The 26,249-nt window shown below is 54.9% G+C and overlaps 11 protein-coding genes across 11 annotated transcripts; 5 read left to right on the top strand and 6 right to left on the bottom strand.

Moving 5' to 3' along the window:
• Positions 1 to 440: 440 nt before the first annotated feature.
• AYL99_00919 (hypothetical protein) lies at positions 441 to 2,240 on the bottom strand (the record flags this gene model as incomplete). The annotated part of the gene is made up of 3 exons (XM_018832435.1): positions 441 to 1,698; positions 1,778 to 1,863; positions 1,929 to 2,240. 3 exons carry the CDS (start codon positions 2,238 to 2,240, stop codon positions 441 to 443), a joined length of 1,656 nt encoding a protein of 551 aa, XP_018698314.1.
• Positions 2,241 to 2,839: 599 nt separating this feature from the next.
• Positions 2,840 to 4,064, top strand: AYL99_00918 (hypothetical protein; the record flags this gene model as incomplete). The annotated part of the gene is made up of 2 exons (XM_018832434.1): positions 2,840 to 2,934; positions 3,005 to 4,064. 2 exons carry the CDS (start codon positions 2,840 to 2,842, stop codon positions 4,062 to 4,064), a joined length of 1,155 nt encoding a protein of 384 aa, XP_018698313.1.
• A 296-nt stretch (positions 4,065 to 4,360) lies between these two features.
• On the bottom strand, positions 4,361 to 5,953 carry AYL99_00917 (hypothetical protein; the record flags this gene model as incomplete). The annotated part of the gene is made up of 1 exon (XM_018832433.1): positions 4,361 to 5,953. The coding sequence occupies one exon, from the start codon at positions 5,951 to 5,953 to the stop codon at positions 4,361 to 4,363; it is 1,593 nt and encodes a 530-aa protein (XP_018698312.1).
• A 1,524-nt stretch (positions 5,954 to 7,477) lies between these two features.
• AYL99_00916 (ABC multidrug transporter) lies at positions 7,478 to 12,698 on the top strand (the record flags this gene model as incomplete). Its single annotated transcript, XM_018832432.1, has 11 exons — positions 7,478 to 8,336; positions 8,396 to 8,491; positions 8,544 to 8,823; positions 8,890 to 9,201; positions 9,264 to 9,724; positions 9,809 to 10,521; positions 10,587 to 11,404; positions 11,460 to 11,570; positions 11,628 to 12,031; positions 12,094 to 12,398; positions 12,516 to 12,698. 11 exons carry the CDS (start codon positions 7,478 to 7,480, stop codon positions 12,696 to 12,698), a joined length of 4,542 nt encoding a protein of 1,513 aa, XP_018698311.1.
• A 320-nt stretch (positions 12,699 to 13,018) lies between these two features.
• AYL99_00915 (hypothetical protein) lies at positions 13,019 to 14,308 on the bottom strand (the record flags this gene model as incomplete). The annotated part of the gene is made up of 1 exon (XM_018832431.1): positions 13,019 to 14,308. One exon carries the CDS (start codon positions 14,306 to 14,308, stop codon positions 13,019 to 13,021), a length of 1,290 nt encoding a protein of 429 aa, XP_018698310.1.
• Positions 14,309 to 15,012: 704 nt separating this feature from the next.
• AYL99_00914 (hypothetical protein) lies at positions 15,013 to 15,468 on the top strand (the record flags this gene model as incomplete). The annotated part of the gene is made up of 1 exon (XM_018832430.1): positions 15,013 to 15,468. The coding sequence occupies one exon, from the start codon at positions 15,013 to 15,015 to the stop codon at positions 15,466 to 15,468; it is 456 nt and encodes a 151-aa protein (XP_018698309.1).
• Positions 15,469 to 16,622: 1,154 nt separating this feature from the next.
• AYL99_00913 (hypothetical protein) lies at positions 16,623 to 17,353 on the top strand (the record flags this gene model as incomplete). Its single annotated transcript, XM_018832429.1, has 2 exons — positions 16,623 to 17,016; positions 17,097 to 17,353. The coding sequence occupies 2 exons, from the start codon at positions 16,623 to 16,625 to the stop codon at positions 17,351 to 17,353; spliced, it is 651 nt and encodes a 216-aa protein (XP_018698308.1).
• A 411-nt stretch (positions 17,354 to 17,764) lies between these two features.
• Positions 17,765 to 20,622, bottom strand: AYL99_00912 (hypothetical protein; the record flags this gene model as incomplete). Its single annotated transcript, XM_018832428.1, has 9 exons — positions 17,765 to 18,473; positions 19,101 to 19,520; positions 19,633 to 19,770; positions 19,828 to 19,952; positions 20,006 to 20,141; positions 20,194 to 20,287; positions 20,344 to 20,437; positions 20,493 to 20,528; positions 20,581 to 20,622. 9 exons carry the CDS (start codon positions 20,620 to 20,622, stop codon positions 17,765 to 17,767), a joined length of 1,794 nt encoding a protein of 597 aa, XP_018698307.1.
• Positions 20,623 to 21,147: 525 nt separating this feature from the next.
• AYL99_00911 (hypothetical protein) lies at positions 21,148 to 22,780 on the bottom strand (the record flags this gene model as incomplete). The annotated part of the gene is made up of 4 exons (XM_018832427.1): positions 21,148 to 21,270; positions 21,317 to 22,291; positions 22,338 to 22,534; positions 22,594 to 22,780. The coding sequence occupies 4 exons, from the start codon at positions 22,778 to 22,780 to the stop codon at positions 21,148 to 21,150; spliced, it is 1,482 nt and encodes a 493-aa protein (XP_018698306.1).
• A 749-nt stretch (positions 22,781 to 23,529) lies between these two features.
• Positions 23,530 to 24,306, bottom strand: AYL99_00910 (hypothetical protein; the record flags this gene model as incomplete). The annotated part of the gene is made up of 1 exon (XM_018832426.1): positions 23,530 to 24,306. One exon carries the CDS (start codon positions 24,304 to 24,306, stop codon positions 23,530 to 23,532), a length of 777 nt encoding a protein of 258 aa, XP_018698305.1.
• Positions 24,307 to 24,994: 688 nt separating this feature from the next.
• On the top strand, positions 24,995 to 26,118 carry AYL99_00909 (hypothetical protein; the record flags this gene model as incomplete). The annotated part of the gene is made up of 2 exons (XM_018832425.1): positions 24,995 to 25,143; positions 25,248 to 26,118. 2 exons carry the CDS (start codon positions 24,995 to 24,997, stop codon positions 26,116 to 26,118), a joined length of 1,020 nt encoding a protein of 339 aa, XP_018698304.1.
• Positions 26,119 to 26,249: the final 131 nt, after the last annotated feature.

Genomic DNA, 26,249 nt, shown 5'->3' with positions numbered 1-26,249 from the left:
GGATACCAAATATATACATACATACACACATATACCTACCTGTATTTCTGTGGACATCAATCAAGCTTGTCCTTATCATAGGTGGGTTCCTCGCCCAAGATCGTAGACGGCGACTGGTGCATGCATCCGCCAGATATACAGACACAAGGCAAAAAGAGAGAGAGAGAGAGAGAGAGAGAGAGAGAGAGATTCACTGCTCCGTCGGCAGGCCCGTGTGCCCGGGATCCCATCTGGCAGTTGTCAAGACAGATCTGTCAGGCATGAATGGCTTCATTGGTATTCAGGGACTGCTATGTCTTGCAGGCACTTCTGACTTGAGCTTGGCCAAGGTAAATCGCGAAGAACGTTGCCCGGGCTAGGGAGGGGTTTAGGGTGCTATCAGTCACCAGTTCCCATGTAAAGATGTGCTGTGTGTGTCCCCCGACTGGCATGTTTGACCATTACTCGGAAGGCACCTTTTCACCTGCCTCAGCTGCCACGTCCTTCCCAGGTTCCCCAAGACCATCTTCGTCACCCTCACCATCGTCATCGTTTTCTCCATCACTGTCACACCCAGGAACGTAATCCAACGCGCCCTTGAGCGGCTTGGGGCCTTTCCACCCCGCCACCATCTCGTTGACCAGAAACTCGTCGAACGACGGGTACACGTTCAGCACCTCGTCGAAGAACACGATGCCACAGCCCAGGGTCCGCACGGTGGCTTCAACCTTGGTGCCGACGCGCAGGTAGGACTGGAAGATGGCCTCGACGAAGAAAACGTATTCTGTCTCCGCGCCCGGGTCGGAAGATGAAGTGGACAATGCGTCCTGCTCGGACGGTGTCAGGTCTTCGGGTGGCGCATCGGGGTTCTTCCACGGTTTGGCGTACACGCGGCCCACCGGTCGGAAGTGCTGCGAGTGCGTCGTGTAGATGAGCTTGCATTGCTCGGTGGGCGGCTCGAGACGAGTGACTTCGAAGCCCGTGCGTTCCTGCGTGTCCACGACATCCAACATCCTCGGTGCCTGGTCCTGCACTCCTGCGAGAAATGCGGTATACACCTGTTCAGTGGCGGCACCGGCCACGCCGAACTTGACGATCTGCTGTGCTTCTTCCGGCTTCAACCCCACGAAGACGGATCCTTCGGTGTCGGGATTCCCCCACCATGTTTCTCCATCGTAGTTGCGCGCGTAGCTGCCGTCGAAGAGAGTCGAGCATGCGATGTTGAACTCTCCTGGCAGGCGGCGCGTCGCCTCGGCCATGTCCCAGAGCTCGGGGGCGACTTTGCGGCACAGCGCACGGGTCGCGAGCAAGTCCTCCTTGTATTCGGGGCAGACGTCGTGCTGGAGGAGGTAGTCCAAAAACCTCTCCAAGGTGGTGCACACCACGTCGACCTCGTCCTTGGTTTCGAGGCCATAGATGTTCTTCGCGCGACGGCTCAAGAAGCCCCTGGCGCAGCCGAGGAAGTCGACCTCCCAGACACTGGTCTCGGTGCCCAGGTCTCGCTTGTCCTCACTGGTGCCAACCTGTGTGCGCGCGAGGGCGATCTGAGTCCTGTCCATGCCTTCGGAATCTTGACCTCCTTGGCCGAAGCTGGGGCCTACGCTGAAGCCGCCGTAGGAAAGGTATTTGTACAAGACATTTCTGCGCTGTGGAGTGAGTTTCCGGGTTCTTTCGAAGCGTGCTATGGCCACGGTCAATCTGTCCACGAAGAGAAGACCGCTGGGGAGGGGGAAACACATGATTAGCAGATCTGAGAATCACTCGTTTCAGGAGAGGTTGTGGCGTGTGGCTCACTCACGGATGATAGAGTTCTTGCTCCTCAGCATGTTCTGCTGGTGTCAAGGGAGGATCTGCAAAGTAGTCTTCGAAACCAGTGGGCTTGTCCTTTTTCAACGGTCGTCAGTACGGACTGTCCTTCCTCCTGATTGGGATTGGATTTGAAGCCTTACCAGCCCGCGTTTACCCTTTGACTTCTTGTTCTTTCTCTTCTTCCTCCTCCCCTTTGTCTCCGTTTCAGCCGGGGTGGCATTGGTCACCTCGCCGTAGTCCCGACCATCTTGTTCTTCTTGGTCACTGTCGTTCCCATCCCCTTCGCCTGCCACGGCTTGCTGGGCAGGTTGGGCCGAGACACCAGTCTCACTGGCTGTGGTGGCATTGGTTCGAAGTCTCAGTGGGAGTTTTGTTGTCCCAGAGTCGTTCATGGCGGCGGTCGACATGAGATCGGCTTCGTTGACCGCTGGCTCAGAATCTTGTGCTGGCATGTCAGTTTCCTCAGGTGGGATCTTGGACAAGTATGGAGAGAGGATGACAGAGGTCAAGGCAGGGAGTCTTAAATATAAGATACTGGGGGAAAGGCAAGGGTGATTCACTGTAACCTTGAATGGAAAGGGAAGTTGAAGCATTATTGATCAGTGTCGAATTAGCAAACAATCATATCTGCACAAGGCCACAGTGCAGCAGCGCGAACGACGTGTGTGACATGATTCACCTCTCGATCTCATTCACGTCCACCCACGAAGTCCATGTCTGACACTTCCAACTTGGACCTGTTGACCTTGGGTGAGGCTGTAGCCTGTGAGATCAAAAGAACCTTGCTGCGACTAACGGGACTGAGTATGGACTGAGTTTGGATGGTGGTGACAGTGTTTGAATTAATTAATAATTAATTACATAAACTGCGTCCGCCAATTGTCTCCGCGTCTGCGCGGGCAGGTCAATGCGGGAGTGCTTTCGAGAAATGTCCATGCCCACACAGTCGATCTCTACATACCTCGTAGACCTATTCACTTCTGCTCACCATGTTTGATCTTTGATAGCTCTCCCACCCCTCCTTGGAGTATCGTCTGCAGACCTGTCAAGAATGGACAGCTCTTCCTCAGCACATGCACGCAAACGCATTGCAGCAATGCTCTCTGAGTCCGAGCTGGTGGCATTCGACCACACGGCTGCTGGACAGTAAGAAAACCCTTCTGCCAGGAGCTATGTTTCGTACCCGCGTGACACTGACAGACCTTGATCCCCACAGCGACGGCATCAGCTCCAATGCCTCCGGCTCCCTCATCATCAAGCCCTGTACGGCAGCCGAGATCAACTTCTACGAGTCCGCCAAAGACCACCCCTTGTTCCAAGCTCACATGCCTACTTTCCTTGGGTCGCTCTCCGAACACAACGACCAAGACAACGTGGCACCGCTGCTACAGTCTTCCCAAGACGGCGTAGCCGCACCGGGGTTGAATAGGCGCACTTCGTGGAAACCCTCGGGAGGCAAGAAGATTTCCACCGGTCTGGCGGTCGTGCTGGAGAATGTCGCGGCCGGGTTCAAGCACCCCAACGTGTTGGACGTGAAGCTCGGCGTCCGGCTGTGGGACGATGACGCCCCCTTGGCCAAGAGACAGAAACTCGACGACGTGGCGGCGAGGACGACGAGCGGGAGTCTCGGCTTTCGTCTCGCCGGGATGAAGCTGTGGGCTGGCGCACAGGGCAAGCCAGACTCGGAAGTCGAGGTGGCACCGTCCGAGAAAGAGTACGTGGAGGTCAAGAACGGGTACAAGTCCTACAACAAGTTCTACGGGCAGTCCTTCACGGCGGAAAACGTCGTGGACGCCTTCAAGACGTATTTCGGCGGCGTAGCCGTCGGCCCGGATAACGACTCCGGTGATGATGGCACGACGACGGCGACGACCATGAGGAAAGTCCGGTTCAAGCACCCGCGGGCCGAGTTCCTCATCCGCCGCTTCATGAGGGAGCTGGAGAGTGTCGAGTACGCCCTGCAAGAAGAAGAGAGTCGGATGTACAGCGCCAGCGTGTTGATGGTGTACGAAGGAGACCCGGAGACGCTGGAGGCCAGCATTGCGAAGGAGGAGAAGCAGGAGCAGCAGGAGGAGGGCATGGCGGAGCAAGATGAGGACGAGATCGAAGACGAAGACGAAGACGACGACGACGACGTACAGCCACACAAGGTCCACGAGGTGCGACTCATTGACTTTGCCCACGCTCGGTGGACGCCAGGCGAAGGGCCCGACCAGAATGTCCTCACAGGCATCCGGCATCTGCTACGTATCCTGCAGGACTTCGTCTATGGATAGTACTAACCATCAGGGGACGCGCGGGCGCTTTCTCTTTCCACCGGTGCTCTGTCACCGTCTGCCAGGAAAACGATTGGACGGACTGTTTGACACTCCGATCCATATCGGGAATGTACAACAAGGAGGACCACAGAATCCAGATGCCAAAAGTCCAAATTACCTCCAATCAAGATAGCTGTTTTTCTATCCACGGTTTTCTATTCGAAGTCTCTGGTGCAAGCTTGACGTGTTGACCCAATCCTTCCATCCCAGGTGACGACTTTTTTCCCTTGACATTTTGCAGCTTTTGTTCCAAATCAGGTCCTCTCCAACCCCAGTACACCTTCCGGCCAGCCCGCCCACACGATCGCCCGGCTCGGCACACGCCCTGCAACAGGACTTAACACGCTGATTCGTCCTCTTGCTTCATCTGTATCTGTGACGTACAGAAACCCCATGACGGTGCTGTCGCGAATAACCTCTTGTTCGGCTTCTTGGTCACAGTTCATCACTGCGAGGACCGAACTGCGCATTGCTGCAATGGGGCCGGCCATGTGTTCAAATATCTGAGATGCGGGAAGCGGGACCTTTGATGTGGAGGAAGGCGATGTATCTTCGGCGCCATCGCCGGTACCGCCGGGCAGGAACGAATCCTCGTCGTCTGAGTCCACGTAGGCACTTGCTGAAGGGTCTGGGGTGGTTCCAATCCGTCGCCAAACGGTCAAGGTAGAGAAATCCACTTGCTGATGGCGAGGTTGAAGGGAGATACCGTTGCTCAGGCGGGGGTTGCCGTAGAAATATGTCCTGATTTGTGCCGCGCGGAAGGCCGTCATGAATGCTTCGTCGCGGTCGACGCAGCCGCCAGATTTGGCAAGTTTTATTACTGAGATTGTTTCAGGCGTGGCGGATGCGACTGTCGTGCTCGATGAGGGTCGAAATGCTGTGGGCTGTCCATCGAACTTTTTGACCATATCGCTATACAGTCTCTCCGAGCCCATGCAGATGATGGCTGAAACAGCAAATTCAGAAACAATGTCCTGGATAATGTCGTATCCGACAGTGTTGCCAGATTTCATCGTCGTCAGACTTCCCGGGGTGTCGATAATAATACCACTTTCTCTCGCATCGGGGTCCTGAGCTGTGCGTCCCGCTACCGCGAGAGCCAACCGGTTAATCTGAGCTCTGTAGACCCTGCCTTCCTTTTCCTCGGGTTTCGAGCTGCCAAAGAAGTAGACGAGTGGTAATTTGACGGGAATGGCGCCGTTTGGGCCCGACATTGGCGCCGTTCCCCATCCTTCTTCAACGTCCATCAAGGTTTTGAAGACGGTCGCAGTCAGGGTGCCCGCAATGCTCATGACACCTTCCTTGACGTCCAGGTTGACCACCACCGGGGATCGTGCCGCTCGAGAAGCATAACCGGTGAGGATCTTGGCAAGAGAGGTTTTGCCTGCATCTTCGGGGCCCAAGATCAAGACTCGGGGGCCTTCACGGCCGGTAGCTTGAGCTTGACCACGCAAACTTTCGAGGCTGAAATGGGTGTTGATGTACTCGCTCATGGGGGTCTCTTCAGCGGTGTATTCGCTTTGCAGTGCATCGCCACTGACCTGGAATGAGCAACCATTCCAAGTGTAGATGGCCGCCTTTGTGCCCGTAAAGGTGTACGTGTTCCCGATCACCAGTTCAGTTCCAAACAGCTCAGCGGTTCCTGACAACAACTGCAGGGACGGCTCATCAGAGGCGGATCGGGATTCAGCAGCAGCAGCGAGGAAGGCTGGACTCACCTTGACCTGGACATACTTGCCCACGGCGACCTCGAAGCGCCATTCCGTCTCCTGTGCGAGATCGTGGTGGGTGGCCTCAACGGTGTGAACCTCTTCTGGCTCTTCTAGCCCAAGACCAGGCAACGACATTTGATCATCGTGTCGCGACTGAGATGGCGACAGAGTTTGTTATGGGGGTGGTGGAAGGGGGGCGTATCTCGTATCGCGCGACTAGGCTGCAGAGGGTAATGATGTTATTATTGCCACGAGGTTGGCTGATTTTTGCGATGCGAGCTGCAATGTGTCTGTGTTTGTTCGGCCGACGGCGACGAGGTTTCCTGCCGGCGCCGCCGGATTCGGAAGTGGTGGCTTGGCATCATCGTGTCGTCACACACAGCATTATTTGTTGTGACCCAGCATTTTCTTCTCAATTTCTTATCTTCACTGTTTGTTCCTTCAGCTGAGTTGCATGCACATGGGAAAAAACTCTCCCGTATTCGAGTCCCCTGTTTGATTCGGTGCTTGCATCGCCCCGTCCAACTCGGCACAAATCATCGTTTCGCCAGCTTCCATCTCCCTCCGTTCGTGTCAACACTGGTGGACACTTGAATTCGGAATAGTCTCCTTCTGCACTCCGGGGCTCCATTCTTAGTGCATCGTGCACAAGCGTATTATTGCCACCCTTGTGCCTTGGCCCCGGACGCGGACGCTGGTCCCTCCGTTACGAGCAGAGGACCCGGTGCATTGACGAGTACGCGGGAGGTTCGCAATCTACTGTACCTCTTACTAGCCCTGCTGCAGCGCAGTAAGCGACGCTAAACCTCAGTGACACCCCGTCACCCTTGCCAGTTGTCTCTTTCAGGCAAAGAGCCAAGCTTCAGCGTCATTATGTAAGGCGTTAAGTAACAGACAATCACGTCTCAGGCCACTCAAGGCCCCGTCGGAATTTGCCCTTGACACAATACGCATTTTTCAGTGCTTTGTTCCAACCACCCGCCGATCTCCCAAATTGGGCGGTCAGAAACCATGTTGTTGTTCCAGGTACCGGCATCGGTACCTGGGCCCTGCCATTCAATCATGCTACAAGATCAGCGCCATTCACCCGATGGCATAATCTAATACGAGTAACCTCGTACTATCGGTCGAATTGTTCCTAGCGCATCGAATGCATCGACAATGGTGGGGATAAGAGTTTCACGCCCACAAATTGGTTCTTCGAGCGGGATTTTCCAGCAGTTCCCGTAGACCCAGTCTCGGCGGGGTTCTGAAGCCTTGACCCTTGACGGACGGCCGAGGGGCTATGCAAGGATTCCATACGAGTCCTTCGCTCCAGAAGCCGGGAATACCACATACTGTCCTCCAATGAGGCGCGCTATTCGGCTTAGACATCTACGTCGTGCAAACGGGCATCATACTCGGACGATTTCATTCCTCCATTGACACTGCTCTCTGATCCTAATGTTTCTGCTTCAGCCTCAGCGACGCCCATGAAATGTCCCTGCCACTGCCTATATAGTTGTTGACGCTTTTGATTCCCAGCTCTCAGCACGCGGAAGTCCAAAGGCGAGGTCGTTCGAGCATTTCGAAACCTCTAATTCACATTCTGCATTACCTTTTTTCTTCCCGCACTCTGTCTGCAGTCTGTTTTAAAAGACCCCGATTGATATCGACATCATGGCCCAAGAAGATGAGACCATTAATCCTTCCCCAACCCGCCATTCTCTGGAGCGTGAGGTGTCGACAAGCAGCTCTGAAGGACCAAGATTCGAGCCAATCCGAACGCGAAAATCGAGAGACACAGACGACTACCGCTTCGATGATGAAGAACAAACAAGACCAGATGAGCTTGCGAGGATTGCATCCATTCTGTCCGGAGCTCGAACGCGCACCATGACCAGCGATGGTCTACAGAGGCAGGACACTGTTGCCGGCATGAGCATTGAGTCTCCCGAATTCGATCCGAACAGTCCTGCATTCAACTTTTTCCTCTGGATTCGCAAGTTTCTCCAACTTCTCGAGCAGCAGAACATCAAAGTGCGAAGAACTGGCTTCACTTTCAAGAATCTCGCTGTCTCTGGGAAGGGCGCCGCTCTTGTTCTCCAGCAGAATGTCGGCTCCATCTTCATGCAGCCTTTCCGCATCCGCGAGCTTTTCCAACATCCTGCTGAGAAGCAGATATTACGCAATTTCAATGGACACGTCAATAGCGGGGAGTTGCTGATTGTCCTGGGTCGCCCTGGCAGTGGCTGTTCTACATTTCTCAAGACCATCTGCGGCGAGTTCCAAGGTCTGCAGCTCTCAAAAGACTCCAAAATCACCTACAGCGGAATACCGCAAGAGCTGTTCGTGAAAGAGTTCAAGGGGGAGGCAATATATAATCAAGAGAATGAAAAGCATTTTCCTCACTTGACGGTCGGGGAAACTCTCAACTTTGCCGCCGCCTGCCGCACTCCGTCGAACAGGGTTCTTGATGTCCCTCGAGCCGACTGGGCGAAATACATGGCATCTGTTATGATGAACATATTTGGTTTGTGTAGGTTGTTTGGATCCTATAAGAGGCTCGTTTGAGAGAGGAGACTGACCTCATACTAGCACACACCCGTAACACCAAAGTTGGGGACGATTTTGTTCGTGGTGTGAGTGGTGGAGAGCGAAAACGTGTCAGTATCGCCGAAATGGCACTGGCCGGTAAGAGGGATTCGAACTTGTCCAAAGCCGCATGCTCATTATCTCCTGACAGGTTCGCCGATTGCCGCATGGGACAACTCTACTCGTGGCCTTGACTCGCAAACCGCTCTCGAATTCGTTCGCTCGCTCAGAATCGCTGCAGACTTCGCAGGCCTCACGTCGCTTATCGCAATCTACCAGGCTTCACAAGCCATTTATGACTTGTGCGACAAGGCAATCGTGCTGTATGAAGGTCGACAGATTTACTTTGGACCCTGTGATGAGGCTCGGGCATATTTCGAAGACATGGGTTGGTATTGTCCTCCCAGACAAACCACAGGCGATTTCTTGACGTATGTTATACTTCCAATTTCGACAAACTGGTCCAGAAAATGGAGTTACTAAACGCATCATGCTAGGTCTGTCACCAATCCCCAAGAGAGGAGACCCAGAGAAGGATTTGAGACCAAGGTGCCCCGTACGGCTGCCGAGTTTGAAAAGTATTGGCTGGAGAGCCCCCAGTACAAGGCGGCTCAAGAGGAAGCCACTCATGCAGAAGAAGTCGATGCGGACGGCGAAGAAGCTCTCCAAGCATTCCGAGAAGCCCATCATCAGAGGCAAGCCGAGCATGTGCGCCCACAATCACCATACGTGATAAGCATTCCGATGCAAATTCGCCTGTGCGTTACTCGAGCTTACCAGAGGCTCTGGAACGACAAAGCATCAACCATGTAAGTCACACTCACGAACTCGTTATCTGACGCCTTCGCAGCGAAGCTAACGTCCGATCCAGCGCCGTCATCTTCAGTCAGATCGCCCAAGCCCTGATCATCGGCTCTATCTTCTTCGGCACTCCGCTCTCCACCGGCAGCTTCTTCGCCAAAGGCTCGGTCTTATTCTTCGCTGTTTTGCTCAGTGCTCTGCAGTCTATTGTCGAGATCAACACCTTGTACAGCCAACGACCTATTGTCGCCAAACACAAGTCATACGCCTTTTACCATCCTTTCACGGAGGCTGTTGCAGGCATTGTGGCCGACTTGCCCATCAAATTCTGCACCACTACCGTGTTCAACATTATCTTGTACTTCCTGGCTGGGCTGAGGTACAGGGCGTCCAACTTCTTCATTTTCTTCCTCTTCAACTTTGTGGCCATGTTGACCATGTCGGCGATCTTTCGCACAACGGCAGCAATCACGAAAACCATTTCTGCCGCTTTGGCCATTGCTGGGGTAATGGTCCTTTGGATTGTTATCTGTAAGTAGCCTTTGTTGTGTTTTGATGGGGATGTTCTTCAGCTATTGCTCCTCGTGCAATACTCCCAAGCTAACGACATGCCAGACACGGGATTTACGCTGCAACGGTCTTTCATGCATCCGTGGTTCAGATGGACTTCCTGGATCAATCCGATCGCCTACGCATTCGAATCGCTGCTTGTCAACGAAGTTCATGGCCGGGACTTTCCATGTGCTCCTACCAGCTTAGTCCCACCCTACGGCACGGGCGACCATTTTCAATGCGCCGTCGCTGGCGCCGTGGCCGGCCGAACTGCTGTTTCCGGAGACTCATGGGTGCAATCGTCCTATGGATACTCTTATAGCCACATCTGGCGAAATCTCGGCTTTCTCTTCGCCTTCATGATATTCTTCTTCTCAATTTATTTCATCGCTACTGAACTCAACTCCGACACCACCTCGACCGCGGAATTTCTGGTCTTCAGAAGAGGGCATGTGCCGGCATACTTACAGGGCGGCAAGAATGACGAGGAGCGTATACAAGCCGACGAAAAAGGTTTGGGGTCGGTCGATCCGGTCCACGAAAAGCAAGCCGAGGAAGTCAAAGCTCTCCCTGCACAAAAGGACATCTTCACTTGGCGAAATGTGACTCTCGACATCAAAATCAAGGGTGAGCCTCGAAGATTATTGGATGGCATCTCGGGATGGGTTAAGCCCGGCACTTTAACCGCCCTGATGGGGACTTCGGGAGCCGGAAAGACCACCTTGCTGGATGCACTGGCGCAGAGGACGAACATAGGTGTTTTGACGGGAGATATGGTAAGCTTTCCAAACGAACCCAGATCAGCTCAGATCAGCTCTTTTGACCTCTTCTTTTTTGGCAGCTTGTGAATGGCAAACCCCTCGATCGCTCTTTTCAGCGGAAGACGGGCTATGTGCAGCAACAAGACCTCCACCTGGAGACCACCACCGTCAGAGAAGCGCTTCGGTTTTCAGCTTACCTTCGCCAACCAAAATCCGTGACCAAGCAGGAGAAGGATGACTTCGTTGAAGAGGTTATCAAAATGCTCAACATGGAAGATTTTGCGGAGGCTATCGTTGGAAATCCCGGAGAAGGTCTCAATGTCGAGCAACGTAAACTCCTGACGATCGGCGTCGAACTCGCAGCGAAGCCAGCCCTCCTCATCTTCCTCGACGAACCCACCTCAGGCCTGGATTCCCAAAGTTCTTGGTCCATTGTTGCCTTCCTTCGCAAGCTCGCAGACTCAGGGCAAGCAATTCTTTGTACGATTCATCAACCATCGGCTATCCTGTTCCAAGAGTTTGACCGACTCCTTTTCCTGATGAAAGGGGGCAAGACGATTTATTTCGGCGACATTGGCAAGAACTCTAGCATTTTGTTGGATTACTTCGAAAGGAACGGTGCGCCCAAGTGCGACGACGATGCAAACCCGGCTGAATATATGCTCGATATCTGCGGGAAGAAGTCTGACCGTGACTGGAGCGAAGTGTGGAAAACGACGCCCGAAGCCAAAGAGGTGCAGGCAGAACTGGATCGAATTCAACAGGCCAAACAATCAGAGCCGGCAGGAGACGTATCGTCAACATCCGAATTCGCTATGCCACTCACTGCCCAGATCTACCACGTCACTCACCGGGTATTTCAACAATATTGGAGAACGCCATCTTATATCAGCGGCAAGTAAGTTTGGTCCCTGCCTCTCTGGACAGATCCTCAGAGACTGACGTGCTTCCAGATTTCTTTTGGGGATCATGTCTGCACTGTTTATCGGCTTCTCGTTCTACAAGCAAAACACAACCTCGACCGGCTTGCAGAACACCATATTCGGCATTTTTATGCTTGTCACGTTAGTGGAACTCTTGCGCGTTGAGGTGTATTCTGCTGGTACTGAACACGTGTACAGGATCTTTTCGTCCCTCGTCCAACAAATCATGCCCCGGTTTGTCGTCCAGCGATCCCTCTACGAAGTTCGGGAGCGTCCATCCAAGGCGTATTCATGGATTGCCTTTCTCATTGCCAACATCGCCGTTGAGATCCCCTACCAGATCGTTTTAGCCATCCTCATGTGGATTTCGTGGTACTTTGCGATTTTCGGCAAGAACCAGAACGACGAAACGCGAGGGCTGATGTTGCTTTTCGTGATCCAATTCATGGTCTTCTCCAGCACGTTTGCTCACATGATCATTGCAGCAATGCCTGACGCAGAAACGGCGGGCAACATCGCTACGCTGTTGTTCAGCATGATGCTCACCTTCAACGGTGTCTTGCAAAGCCCCACTGCATTGCCGGGCTTTTGGATCTTCATGTGTAAGTCCGGGTGCCTGTCCGACGTTGGTTTGTCCCGCAAGAGACTAACCATGATTTCCCAGATCGGGTGTCGCCCATGACCTACCTCATCGCTGGCTGGGCCGGTACAGGTCTCCACGGTCGGCTCGTCCACTGCGCACAGAACGAGCTCGCCAAATTTGACCCGCCATCGGGCCAAACCTGCGCGCAGTACCTGGCCGCGTACCTGAATGGCGGCGCACCGGGCCAGTTGTACAATCCCCACGCGACCAGCGGGTGCCAGTACTGTCCCCTCACGTCGGCCGACCAGTTCCTGGCCGGCAGCAAGATCTACCCGAGCGACCGATGGCGAAACTTTGGCATTGGATTCGCCTATATCGTCTTCAACGTGAGCTTCCCCCCGCCCTTCCTCTCTCCCCCCCTCCTTTTTCAGCGCCCCTGTGAGTGAGTGAAGTCGTAGCCTTGCTGACCGCCTTGACCTCTCCGTCGTTCGTGTCTGCCACAGATCTTCGCCTGCATTTTCCTGTACTACCTCTTCCGCGTCCGCCGGATCCGCATCTCGAGCCTGGCCAAGGGCCCCGCGCGCGTCGTGGACGCCGTCGTCAACCAGGGCTTGAGGAGGCTGTTTGCCCGACACGCAGAGCCGACACCTCCCGGGAAAGAGGCGGAACGGCACCGGGCGTTCTGAAATCAGCATTATTATTTCAGGTTGTTTGTAGGTTGGTGACTTACATGCATATCAGGGATGTAGGGGTTTCGGGTCAAATGTGTCATTGGAGTGTGTGGTTTGCAAGACTTTCTAATTCCTTATTTCCCACGTATGTATGGATGGGGAAGTAAGTACCTTTTGTATCTATCATAGTTCGCACCGTTTATCCAGCTAGCTAGCCCGCCCATGTCCGGCCCTGCATGGTCTCTAGAGAACGCGCGCCAATTCAAGAAGTACATTTTTTGGGCAGGGCGCTCCGTTCCCCCTTTCCCGAATCATTCAAGCATTCATGCATTCACTCATGCAGTAGTCACATTTGCGACCAGTTTCCCAGCCTCAGCCTCGACGTCGTACAGGAAGAAAAAATCGTTGTATTCCTTGGAGAAGGTGATGGCTCTGGGGCCCGGGATGGCGCCGGCGTAGTACCGCTTGACCTCGGCGAGCATCTTGTCCGGCGGGCCCATCATCTTGTTGGACATGGTCTGCACGGCGCCGACGCGGGGGAGACGGAGCGTGTCGAACAGCCGCAGCCTCTCCGGGACGGCGTCCGGGCCGCCGCTGTCGTCGACGTCGCGGAAGAGAACGTGCAGCGCCAGGGCGTCTTCCAGGGCCATGGACGCGCCTTGGCCGTGCGTGGGCAGCATCAGGTGGGCAGCGTCGCCGATCAGCACGGCCCGGCCTTTCGTAAAGTTCTCGATCGGGTCGCGCCACATCTGGGTGTACACTTTGATGTCGGTGGCGCCCTCACACACGGCCTGCACGGCCGGGTGGAAGCCCTGGGCGTCAGCCAGCACGTCGGCCAGTTCGGCGGGCGAGTCCCAGCCCTCAATGCCCTTCTCCTTGGGCTTGGTCGGGTGCACGAGCGCCACGTACAGCAGCTCGCCGCCGCGGCAGGGGTAGGTGTTGAGGAGCAGGCCCGGGCGGCCCACCTCGGTCTTGTAGAAGGTGGTGAATCCGGGCGGCTGGTTCTGATAGAATCGTCCGGCGGCCGGGTGGGCGAGGACGGTGTCGAAGGGCTGCAGAAACCGGTACATGGACATGGGTGACTTGCTCACCGGGTACGGGCGGCCGATGACCTTGGCGATGAGCTCGCTGTGGGCGCCGTCGGCGACGACCACGAGGTCCTTCTTGACTTGTTCACCACCGGCCAGGGTGAGGACGCCCGTCTCGACGTCGAGGTCGACGACCTGCGTGCCCAGGTGGATTTGCGGGCGAGGCTGCTGACCCGACGCCTCCACCAACGCCTTCAGTCCTGCATGCAGATCGGCACGGTGGAAGAGCAGCCACCGGTCCCCGTATTGCTCCTTGATGTTGGTGAAGAACTCCTCGGAGTCGAGCTCGGCGGTGTCGGCCCTGATCCGACGCATCTGGCTGTAGTCCAGGGCGCCGGCCTTGACGAAGTCGAATCCCCATTTGGACAGGATGCGGGTGCCGTTGGGCCCGATGATGATGGCGGCGCCCGTCTCGTTGCGAAATCTGGACTTTTCATACAGAGAGACTGCGTGGCCGGATCGGGAGAGTGCGATGGCCGCGGCCAGCCCAGCGATGCCTGCGCCGACAATGCCCACTTCCAATTGGCGCGTTGGCATTGTGCCTTGTTTTGTTTCTCTCGAGCGATTGGCGAGTACGAGTACGGGGTACGAGTTGGGATGTGGCTGTGGTGGCTGTAGTGAAGCGACCCAACGAGAGTTGAAAGGGGAGCGGATTGTGTAACCAACAGGATGGAGAGGACTGGCTCTTTCTTTTATAACAGTGTCAGTTTCTCGCACCGATCAGCCAACCTCCTGGACCTGCACCAGGCGAGGTGAGACGAAGGACGACGGTATTATCAGCTGCTCCTTCAGGCCGCCACCGTTTAGCTATAACCTTTGCATTAGTATTATGCTGGGGGGGACGTTAGCGCCGGGGAGAAGTTGATAAGGTTGATCGGATAGGGGTTGGCTAGCTGGCTGGCTGGCTGACTGATTGAGTTGGTTGACGGAGGGATTGAAGCCCCTGAAGAGGTGTGTATGTGTGTGTGTGTTGTGTGCGTGTATGTACTGAGTAATCGTACTGTACCCCGTTTTCCGTACTGCGTAATCGATGTGGACGTGTGGCATTCCTTACACACCACACCTGCAACTGCAACTGCAACTGCGCCCATGACCTCTCACTCTCTCACGTACCGAGTAGACTGCAGATCCACTGACTCACCTACCTTGAGCCTTCGAATCTAATCCTTCGAATCCAATCCAATCCCATCGAATCCAAGCCAATCCAATCCAATCCAATCCATCACCAACCACCCATCACCATGTCCTCCTCCGACGCCGTCCTGCCCACCCGCATCATCTTCTCCCTGCTGGGTCTCGCCTCTGCCGTCGGGGGCTACCTTGCCGACTGGAACGAGACGCACGTCTTCAACCCACGATGGACGCCACACGCCAAATTCCACAACGGCCAGACCATGTCGACGGGGCTCGGCCTGGGCATGCTCACCTGGTACTATACCTGGCGGAGCACCAACACGGCGAGCACGTCGGGTCTGCTGGACAATCTGCTGACGGCGGCGCTGATGAGCAGCCTGTACTGGGCCACGCAGGTGTCGGCCATCCTGTACCCTGGCACTAAGTGGGTGGACGACGAGTTCAAAGAGAGCCACGGTGAACCGCAAAAGCGCGGCGCCCCTGTGCTGCTGGGATTGAGCTGGGCCGCCTATGGGCTGGGCTGGTATCGTTTGACCAACGGGGGTAAATCGATCGGCCTCTGAAAGAGATGTGGTGAGGATCTCGGGATACAAAGCTGCTGGGCCCGCAGTCCACACTCTTCTTGCCGGTCACAGGCCAGCCTGGATGGATGGGGCCCCTGGGCGTTCAAAGGCCTCGAGGAGAAGGGAAGGGCACGAAGAGACAGCACAGGAAAAGGCACAGTGAGGAAAAGCACAGGCAAACTTGTCATTATATGTGATGCCCCTGTCAGGTTTCTTTTAGGAATGTATTCATTGCCAATCAAAGTGATAGTCATAATGAGTAATCCCTGCCCACTTTCACTTTCACTTTCTTGTCGTGCGAGCACAATGTAGGGATAGATAGATACACGGACGATACGTGTAGAGAGATGGCCGTGCTCGATGCTCTGGACCTGCATCCTGGGTGGTGCAGTCCATCACTGGGAGGGAGAGAGCACTGTGTGTGTGTGTGTGTGTGTGTGTGTGTGTGTTAGAGATAATTGGCCGGGTCGCAGTTCTATCTCCGGCCGCATGTGTGTGTGTTGGCCCCCAATTCTGGAGACGGTGGAGTTAATGTCCAGGCACCGAGCACCTAATACTCGGTACATAGGCACTAAACGGCTCGTCGGCCGTAAGGAGCCGCCCGCCTGGAGCATCGCCTAGTGGCCTAGGATTATTATGTCCCTCCACGGTATGTCCCTTCTTTCATGGGGGCTATCCAGCCTAGCTGCCCACCAGCACATCACTGACCTCAGGCATTGCGTGCTCGACCCGAGCCGATGAGCCATCCTCGGGCGGTACGGTACCTCTCTCTCTCTCTCTCTCTCTCTTTCTTTATCTCCTTCAACTCCATACCCTCCTTGACTTGTGGCTTCATAGCTGTTCGGCCCCGACCAACACGTCGCTCGGGGACGGCTTGTCATCGAAGCGGAGCGACGTCGTCAAGCCAGAGAGTTCTATGGACATGCATGACGATGGGCTTCATGGCCTGATGAATTACTATCGTTATCGTATGGGCGGGATGATTGATTGATTGATTGACTGGGATCGAATTGCCAGAGAATTACCTATATAAACCTCCAGGGAAGCCAGCCAGCTGCTGCCATCTCGAACTACCCACGGACAAGCAAAGCCCACCAGACTCACAATAAATTCCAAGAGATACCATATACTACTACTGTACCACTCAGACAAAAATGTCCTCCTCCCCCGTCACCACCGCGGCGACCAACATCCTCCTCGCTGCCGTCGAAAACCGCCGCTCGTGCTACACCCTTACCAAGAATGCGCCACCCGTCACCGACGCGCGCATCCGCGAGATCGTCCAGGCCGCCGTCACGCACACGCCCTCGGCCTTCAACGTGCAGTCCACGCGCGCCGTCGTCCTGGTGCAACGGGACCACGAGGCGCTGTGGGACCTGGGCGACGCCGCCCTGAAAGCCGCCATGCCCGGGCCGGCGTACGCCGCGCTGGCGCCCAAGGTGCAGGGCTTCCGCGCCGCGTACGGCACCGTCTTGTGGTTCGAGGACCAGGCCGCGCTCGACGCCCTGAAGGAGAAGAACCCGGCGCTCCAGCACGTCGTGCCGCAGTGTAAGTCCCGTCCAGTCCCGGCCGGCCCTGTTCTGTGGGATGGGTTTTTATGATTTGCTGAACTCAACACAACAAAATAGGGTCGGCACATTCCAACGGCATGCACCAATTCCTCGTGTGGACCGCCCTGGAACTCGAAGGCCTGGGCTGCAACCTCCAGCACTACAACTTCATGCCCGAGTTCCGACACGAGGTGCAACGTCGGTGGAACATCCCGTCCACCTGGGCCTTGCACGCCCAGCTGGTCTTTGGGACGCCGGTGGACGGTCTGAAAAGGAGCCGAGAGCGGACGTACCTGCCTCTCGAGGAGCGGGTGAAGATGTTTGGCGCGGAATGACCAGAAAGAAAGAAAGTTATGGTGTAAAGAACTGTGGAGATCTGAGCCTGTGGGACGGCGATAAGACAAGATTCCAAGAAGTTTCTTTGTCTTTTTTTTCTGTTTCGTTCTTTGAGTAAGAAAAAAAAGAAAGTCTCATTCATGTTTCCCCTACTACGGCGCAGCCTCGCGCCCATCTCCACTCGCAATATTGATTGAAAACGCCAGAATTGACTCGTGTGCGTGTGGTTGGGCTGCAATTCATTCATTCGTTCATTCATTCATTTCCGTGACGACCGGCCACGTTGTACGCGCATTCGCCTGCCTGCCCATCCCCCAAAACCCGGGGTTCGGTCAGGCAATAAAGAGGCTGTTGTTGTTGGTTATGTTCAGTACCACCACACACGAACAAACCAGTGAACCACCACCGACTTAAACCTTGATGAATTCCCATACAATCTCCTCGCCGAGAGCATCCTCGCCGTCGATCTTGGCCAGGATTGCCTCTGCTCCTCTTTCTTTCCCCTGCACCTGCTGCTGTTTTTCGACCAGCCGTGTGCCCACGCGCCACAGCTGGTCATAGTGGGTGGTGAACAGGAGATAGCCGCCGTCGGGCCGGGGCCGGACGACGAAGTTCTCCCAGCCCCGGTGGTGCGGGCTGACGCAGACCAGACGCCCATGGCGGTTGCCCTTGCCGTCGTACCCCAAGTATTTGCCCGACGCCACGTTCCGGAACCCCAGCCAGCCCTTGTTTTCCTCGCACGCCCAGTGCACGCTTCCGCCCACGGCGCCGATGCCGCGGTCGTCCGGTTCGGACAGGATAACCTCCCCGCCGTGCAGCGTTAGGATCTTCCCCCATGAGGACTGGATCATGTACAACGACCCGGGCCACGGGCACAGGAAGCGAGGCCGCGGAGGCGATGATAGTGTATAGTCGTCGTCGTCGTCATCGCCTTTGTCCGAGAGTGCAGAGATGGTGGTCGGTGGTGTTGCGTCCATGATGGTCATGGTCGATTCCATGGGAGTGGTGGAAGAGCTCTCAAGGCCGTGGTCGTGGTTGTGGTCGTGGTCGAGGTCTAGTTTCGTGAGCTGGTCAAGGGCTGCGATGGTGGGGGAGGCGGCTTTGGTGATGGCCATCATGCTGGCAGCTGGGTCAGTGAGTGATTGCGTGTCTGTATCTTGTCAACTTGGGTTTGTGAGCTTTTGGCGAAGATGAAGTTGATAAAGATGGACGATCAGGCTGGATTTTAGACGCCGTTGCCTTGTTCCTCAGGCAAGACGTGTGGGGCCATACAGAAGCTTGGCAGCGCACTAACAACTTTTAATATTGTAGCTTCAACCACATCGGGGAAGGTTAGGCGGGCCTCTCCGCCTCACTAGCCTTAGCCATCCCACAAACTTCACTAACATTTTGCGCCTCCACTTGTGCCTGGAGTTTCCATGACCCGTTGGAAGCCTTTATCAAATACCTCGTAGGCACCCAGTAGATCTGGACGACTTGGATCCGTCATGTTAGCCAGTCTCCCGCCTCTGAAACATCTGATTGAATCCGGCCTTTTCCACCTGAAAATCTTCTGTCAAAACTGTGAGATGGCATACCAGGACGGCTCCTCCCCATTCGTCACCGCTGCTCTCTCGTGTTCTCGCTGGATTGAACCGGAGAGGGAGGCCTCGTTTTCTGGCCCCAGACGACAATTCTGCCAACGACTCGTCAGTCTCGCCAGCGATCAGGGTTCGGCCCCCGAACGGGAAGGAACAGGCCACTCACATTGGCCAGTATGCGTGGATCGCAGAATTGCGCAGATCTTTCCGTACCGCCGGGAGATATGCCAGGACCTGCTCGCGCGTCCAGCCGTGGCCCCGCGACAACAGCGCCATGCTCAAGCCATCGAGGCCTTGGCCAATATTCGCGAGTGTCCAGAGCCCAACCAGCTTGTGTTTCGGGTCCTTGGGCCAGCTGTTTGTGGGCCATTTGAAGTGCTTCACAGACACGTTGGTGAAACCGGCGGCGATCATGTGCTCGCGGTGCTGGGTGGCGGCACCCAACGACCGTCCCAGCTTCTCACTGGCTTCGAGCAGTAAGTTGCCCCATTCCCAGATGGTCTGGCCCTTGTGGAAGGTGCCGTCGTCGGTGGCGAGAGGGAAAATGCAATCCTGGAGTTCCAGCCAGCCGCCAGGAGTTAAATTCCTTGTCGAACCGAAGTCGGACATTCCGTCAATATCATGGTCCAGCTAGCCAGGGAGGGGGCGGGGTGGGTTAAGGTATCAGGGTCAAATTGTTGAGCAGCAGGTGGACATACTCATAAGCCCGGCTTATAAAACTGGGCCAGTCAGCAAAGCTGCCCACCATCATCCTACTGAAGATGTAATCAAAGGGGAACGACCACGTCCACTCCTGTTCGACGTCGTCAATCTCAAACGAGCAATTCGGTGCAACACTGCATTGTCGTCAGCAACCCGTTGCAGAGGCCCCTCCAGAGCGTTCTTTCGCTTACTTTTCAGGCTGGATCGGGCTCAAATCGACGCCGATAACCTCCAGAATAATGACGGTCAGTACATAGCGACACTGGCGAGCCAGCTTGCCGGGGCTGTGGTACCTGAGCCGCAGGGTGATTATCAGCTGCAGCTTTCATCAGTAAATGTTTGAGGGTGCGAGGCGCATAGTCTCGATACCATATTGCATTGCCCAGATGCCCGTTCCTGTTCCGACATCGAGCACTCGTTGGGCTGTGTCTGCTCCCGGTGCAAAGTGGGCACGGTCGTCGAATGTCGCCAAAAAGTGTTGGTTTTGGACGTCTGTTGCCATTGTCTTTGTCAGATTGTCTTCCTTTCCCTTGTTAACGTGGATGGTTCAACCCTACCTAGCCGCTCGTTTTCTGGCTGCCGGGTGAGACTTCAGCAAGCGCACGTAGCAGAAAGAGAGGCAAATGACCTCGTCATTGGGCAGGATGTACTCTGGACGCAATGGTGTTCAGTATCCATCGACATGAGAGCGAGAAGGCAGCACTGACTTCCAGCACTGAGCGCGTGGTAAGTTCGCCCATTTTCAATGTGATAATTTCGAATAGTGGACGTGATTGAGGTTGTCGAGATTTGGTCTTCGCCCTGCAGCACCAGACGGGTTATTGCCTATCCTCTGGTGAAAGGCCTGTTGGCATACCAGGTCGACCGCTGAGTCCTGGTCATCGTCGGCCTCCTGGAATCTAATGTCAATTTCAGCACGGCGGCGTTCCAGCGTGAGTGCTTACTAGAACCTGATCGACTTGCTGCTCCTCGTCGGCTTCCTGCATCGCGCGTGACTGCAGATGGACTCGAAGATACGACGGGTCTTCCTGGGCAGAAGAAAGTGGCAACTCGGTACACGGCCGATCGAAAGGTGGGTTGTCCTGATCTTTTGTCGCGTAGGGATTCGGCTTGCCGTGAGCTACCGGCCCCCTCCGCTACTAGGAACACCTCCGTAGGAGGTTAAATCACCATCTAACGCCGGTAAACAGTCGTACAGTAGTAGCATCCGGTGACGCTAAGTAAGAGTTCGAACGGCTGATCGGGCCAGTAGACGACGACACCATTCGCCCTACGCGGGGTTGGTTATGTACCCAAATGAGCGCCTTACAGATGGGCGTAAATAGGCCATTCAGGAATACGTGGTGGTCACAGTCTAGCATCCCGGGCGAAATCGGGTCCAAGTAATGGCATCTCGTCTCAAGATAAGCTGCCGTCCGAATTAGCTCTGCTTGCGAAGTCCTGGTGAAACTGTGACATGTTGTTGGCCTCTACGTGTAAGTTGTATCGTCCTCTTCTCTGCCGTCGACGCTTTACACGGGACTATTCCGCCTCGTAATCTTCATCATGAGGTTCCATTGCGTCATGACGCCGTAGTCAAAGGTGTCCATAGGATGAGCAGGGTTGACGACAGTAAAGTCAAAGCGTCGTAGAAGCTGTAACAGTTAAGCACGGACTTCCGTCGTGTTGACATGCACGTACCTCGACGAACACCTTGTTCAGCTCCAAGAGGGCAATAGGCTTGCCCAGACAACCCCATTTGCCTTGACCAAAGATAAGCTCGATGGTATTCTCCATGATTCGAAGCTGCTCGCCCTGAGCAAGTATCCATCGCTCAGGGGCGAAGAAGTCTGCGTCATCCCCAAAAACATTCCTGTCTCGCATCACTGAGCGCGCGCTCCAGCCAACGTTTGTGTGGGCCGGAACGCGATGGCCACAGACCACGGCATCCGTATTGGAGGTCCGCGGGACGATGCCAGTAATAGGAGGCCAGATCCGGAAGCACTCTTTGATGAAGGCCTGTAAGTATGGAAGTGCCCGTGCCTCGCTATCTTTGATTGGAGACGATATCTGACCAGCTTTGGCGCCCCGGTCAATCTCTTCTTGCAACTTCTGATATACGAGGGGCGACGTGGAGGCGTGAAACATGCCTATCCTGATCACCGTGGCAGTCGTGTCAGAGCCCGCCACGATCTGAACAAGAGACTCAGACTCGGCGTCCTTTTGTGTCAGACCGTGAGCAACGAATGACCCCAGCATGTCTCGTTTGACAATCTTCGCATCGCCGTATCGCTCGGCCACGATTTCTTTAGCAAGCCCCATAACCTTGCCGAGCCCAATCGCATCAGTGTGCGTTGGCCGGATCGCTTTGAATAGAGGAGACTGTAGGACGCTCAAGAGCCCTGGCAGTAAGGCGATCATTTGCATGAGAGGGAGTGACTCTTCCGTCGTCTTGATGTAGTCGTAGAGGTCGCCATCCCTGTCCACGAAGCCAAACGTCCGTCCCAATGCGAATGTGGAAACGAGGTCCAAGGTCAAGAACTGAATCTTACGAGCGAAATCAACTGGGCGGAAATCCGTCTCGGTCGAGAGATATTTCCCCTCTATAAAGCGAACGAACTTGGCTATTTGCTGGTCAATCGACTCATGTAACCCGTCAATGTCCTTTCCTGAGTACTATTTCATCTTAGTCCTCGAATGGCTGGTTGGTGACGATACTTACTCCAGGGAGAAGTTTGGATCTGAGCGCCGTGTGCAGGGTGCTGTCACGTATGGACAGGGTACAGTCGTTTGGTGGATCAAGCTGGAACCCCTTGAACCATGGTGCTCGATCGAACTGAGAGCGTACTCCCCATATGCGGCGAACTTCAATTGGGTCGCCGCATATCAAGTAGTCGGGTGCAACGCGGACAAGAGGTCCTTTTATAGCGCTTCAATCAGTGGACGTTCCATGTTCTCTTTCAACGGAGACCACACACCATACTTGTGGCATAAATCGTCAAGATCCCGGTACAGTGACCCTCTGAAGGCTCTCCGAAGTATCCATAGATCCGACCAGCCGCACCACAACGGGCCCGGGATGTGCCGCAGGCGTTTCCATGTCAGAAACCTTGTGGTGAGGACAAGGATGGCGATCACGGCAGGGCCAATGAGCCAATATGCCATCCTGGACACTTGTTCTGTTAAATCTTCCTTTCTCTCCGAGTGCCTGGCTTTGGACAATGGTGCCAGAATGGTTGGCCTGGCAGCTTGTGAAGCGAAGAATCTGGTGGAGGTGACAAGTTGGAACTAAATCCCGTCCGGAGGGAAGGGGCCGTGGCTAGGGATCGCTCGGCTAACTTCAGCTCCTGCGTGGGCTCCAGAATGATTGGCACCACGTTGACCCGCGACTTATCGACAGGTAGGAGTCCATCGTGGCACCCCGCACAATTTGGCTATCTGCACAGGAATTCGGGAGTTTGCAAACTTGTATAGGGTGCGACTGTTGACGACCAGGATGTCGAGATTATGCTGAATGAGTCCAGGTGAAAAAGAGATGTGTTCTTTCCCCTCTCTCTTTTCTTCCCAATTCAACGAACTTCAGAGCCTGGTGCACGTGCTATGACATGCAAGGCGGAAAACATGCCACCTGCTGAATGTACGAATTGATGACAATAAGGAGTATATGGACGTCACCAAGGGAGTTTGTTGTATGCGACAGGACTCATACCTGAATTTCACAATAATCAAAACAAGTCGAATATCGAAGGAAAATGTCCTGGGCCTTTATAGACCTGATAGCTCGAATGGAATGCTCTATTGAGATCCTTTGAGTAACCCCTCCTTTTCGATATTCTAACTTCAATCATGTCTCTATAACTCGAAGTGTATCGATCTTTTCTTCAGTGCCAAATGTCATTGGTGCAGAATCGACATCAGGTTGAACCGGCCCTACGCCCATTTTGCTGTTTCTTGACTTCCCAATTCCTCCACGTCCCTCCATCCACCATCCCCTCGACGAAATCTCCAATACCGTAGCCTTGATTCCACTGCTTATTTTGGGTTGACTCACTTATCTTCCAAAACAGGGTTCCATCATAACAGCCTCGAAGATCCTCTTTCCACACTCTCCCATCTCTCTGGAGTAGCAGCCACGTCGTCCACATTTCCATGAATCCGAAACACCAACCGGCCAAGTCGGCTGCCAGACGGTTCTTCTTCCACATGAGCCACATCTCGTCAGCACTCAGACCGCCACAGCGTGAGGTATCCCAGCGGTCGAACATGGCGTCGAACCTGTCGGCGTGGAAATGCCCGTCGACATCAAAAATACCGGTGTCGGAGCCGTGTTTTGCTTTGTGGATGCTTCCGACGAAGATCCGGAACCAAGGATCAGGAAACCAGCTATGTGCCAGAGTGGTCGGGTACGAGAAAAACAAGGGTATGAGGAGCGACCCCAGGGAAAAGAGAATCCCGAACCCCAGGTCGCGAAATCCATTGTAGACGTCCCAAGGGTGGATGACGCCGTCGTTATCACGGTCCCAGAACAGCACATGTTGTTGGAGGGCGGTGAGTTGTGGCTGTGGCTTGGTTGGGGACGTGGACAGACCGTTGGTGAAGCTCCCGTGAATAGGAGATGTGTGATGTGTTTGGTTCGAGGCGGGAGAGGCGGGCAGTTTTCCCGAATCTGTGGATGCACCGAGACTACCCATGTCTGTGTCTCGCTATTATCTTGATGTGAGAATGTGAACGACGGAGGAAAGGTGGTCTATGATGCTCGCTCAGTCACCGATGGCAGAAAGAAATCAAAGCCCACGGATGACTCGACGAGTCCACGTCAATGATGTAGTTGGCCGGACAACGTTTCCGTACAGACAATAAATCTCTGAGGGAAGAACAAGCAGCAGCTATTCCGAGTCTCACCGCCTTGGTGTGTCCGAATCAGGCCACTTTGATCTCACCTGCATCTGTCTATGAGAAAAGGAGTACATGCGAGAAAGCTTGATGTGCGGGTGCATTGGATATGTAAAGGCCCAACAAAAAATTCGCCAATGCCCTGAAAGGAGCTTAGATCGAATAAGGGAGAGTAAGGGAGACAAGCACACGACATGCAGCAAATGGAAGACTAATCCGATGCTATGTATTATGTACTCGGTAGATGACGACAAGACACTCTAAAAGTGAGGTATCAGTGGGGAGCTTGGCACGTAACATGTCCGTCTGACTGGGTTAATTCCCTTGACCCTGTGACACATTCTCCCCCCTCACCTTTTGAAATGACAGGGTTACACATCCCATGCACCTCCCTCACACATTTCACCCACCGCTCAAAATCAGCCTCTTCCCGAACCCCCAAACATCTTATTCCCTTGACAGCCGCCAGGGAGCCAACAGGACTCAATGGGCGACTCAACGGAGGAGCCAGACACAAAGCACGCAGGAGACAAGTACGAAGTGCCCACGTACGAGGCACACTCCTCGTTTGACAGCCTGAAACAACGCATACGGCAACACTATGAGATCGCTTCAGACTATTACTACTCTCTGTGGTAAGTGGGCTTTGCTTTACAAATTAGAGGGATAATGAAAGAACGTGGACATTTACCGTCACGACAATTTTTGTGTCGAGCTTGTGTATCTGACCGTATGCCAGGGGCCAACACATCCACCACGCCTACTTTCTCACTTCGGAGGACACCAAGGAGACGGGTCAAACCAACCTGATCAACCTGCTGCTCGACATCTCCAAACTTGCACCCAATTCCACGGTTCTCGATGTTGGCTGTGGCATTGGCGGCACGACGCGGCACCTGGCACGCGAGCATGGCTGCACCGTGACGGGTATCACAATCAGCGGACGACAAGTCCAGATCGCCAAGCGTCTCACGAGCGATGAAGCGGCCCGAGATTCCAGAAATACTTCTTCGAACGTGGTGGCAACGACGACGCCCTCCTCCGCAGGTCGCGATGGCGCAGACAAATCATTCATGCCTCTCGGGTCCAAGAACGGCCGAGTGCACTATTTCGAACTCGACGCGGAAAAGATGGAGAGCCGCTTCTCACCCGAGTCGTTTGACTGCGTCTGGATCTCCGAGGCACTGTCCCATTTCCCCGACAAGGCCTTGTTCTTCCGCAACGCGGCGCGCGTGCTGCGCCCTCACGGCGGCAAGCTCGTGCTGGCCGACTGGTTTAAGTCGGCGCCCCTGACACCCGAGCAGATGGAGAACGACATCAAGCCCATCGAGGACGGCATGCTGCTGCCGCCCCTCAAAACCATGGCCGAGTACGTGGCCCTGGCCGAGGCGGCCGGCCTGCGCGTCTTCCACGCGCCCCAGGACATCTCCCAGCAGGTAGCCCGCACCTGGGACATCAGCTGGGAGTTGGTCAGCAATCCCAGCCTGTGGGCCTTTGCCATCTCCCAGGGTCGGGACGGGCTCGCCTTTCTGCAGGCCTTCCGAGCCATGAGGCGCGGGTACAGCAATGGCACATTCCGCTACGGTGTCATGTGTTTCGAGAAGGCGTGATCTTCCACGTGCTTCGGCATACACGATACATACATAGATATCCATATGGAACAGCCACAGGAGCAGGGGGCCATAATGTTGGAAGGTGGGTTTGTATACACGAAGCCCGGGCTGGGGGCCAATCTCACGAA

Source organism: Fonsecaea erecta (assembly GCF_001651985.1).
Source record: "Fonsecaea erecta strain CBS 125763 chromosome Unknown Scaff1, whole genome shotgun sequence".
NCBI classification, from domain to species: Eukaryota; Fungi; Ascomycota; class Eurotiomycetes; order Chaetothyriales; family Herpotrichiellaceae; genus Fonsecaea; species Fonsecaea erecta.
This window is presented reverse-complemented; position numbering and strand designations above follow the sequence as displayed.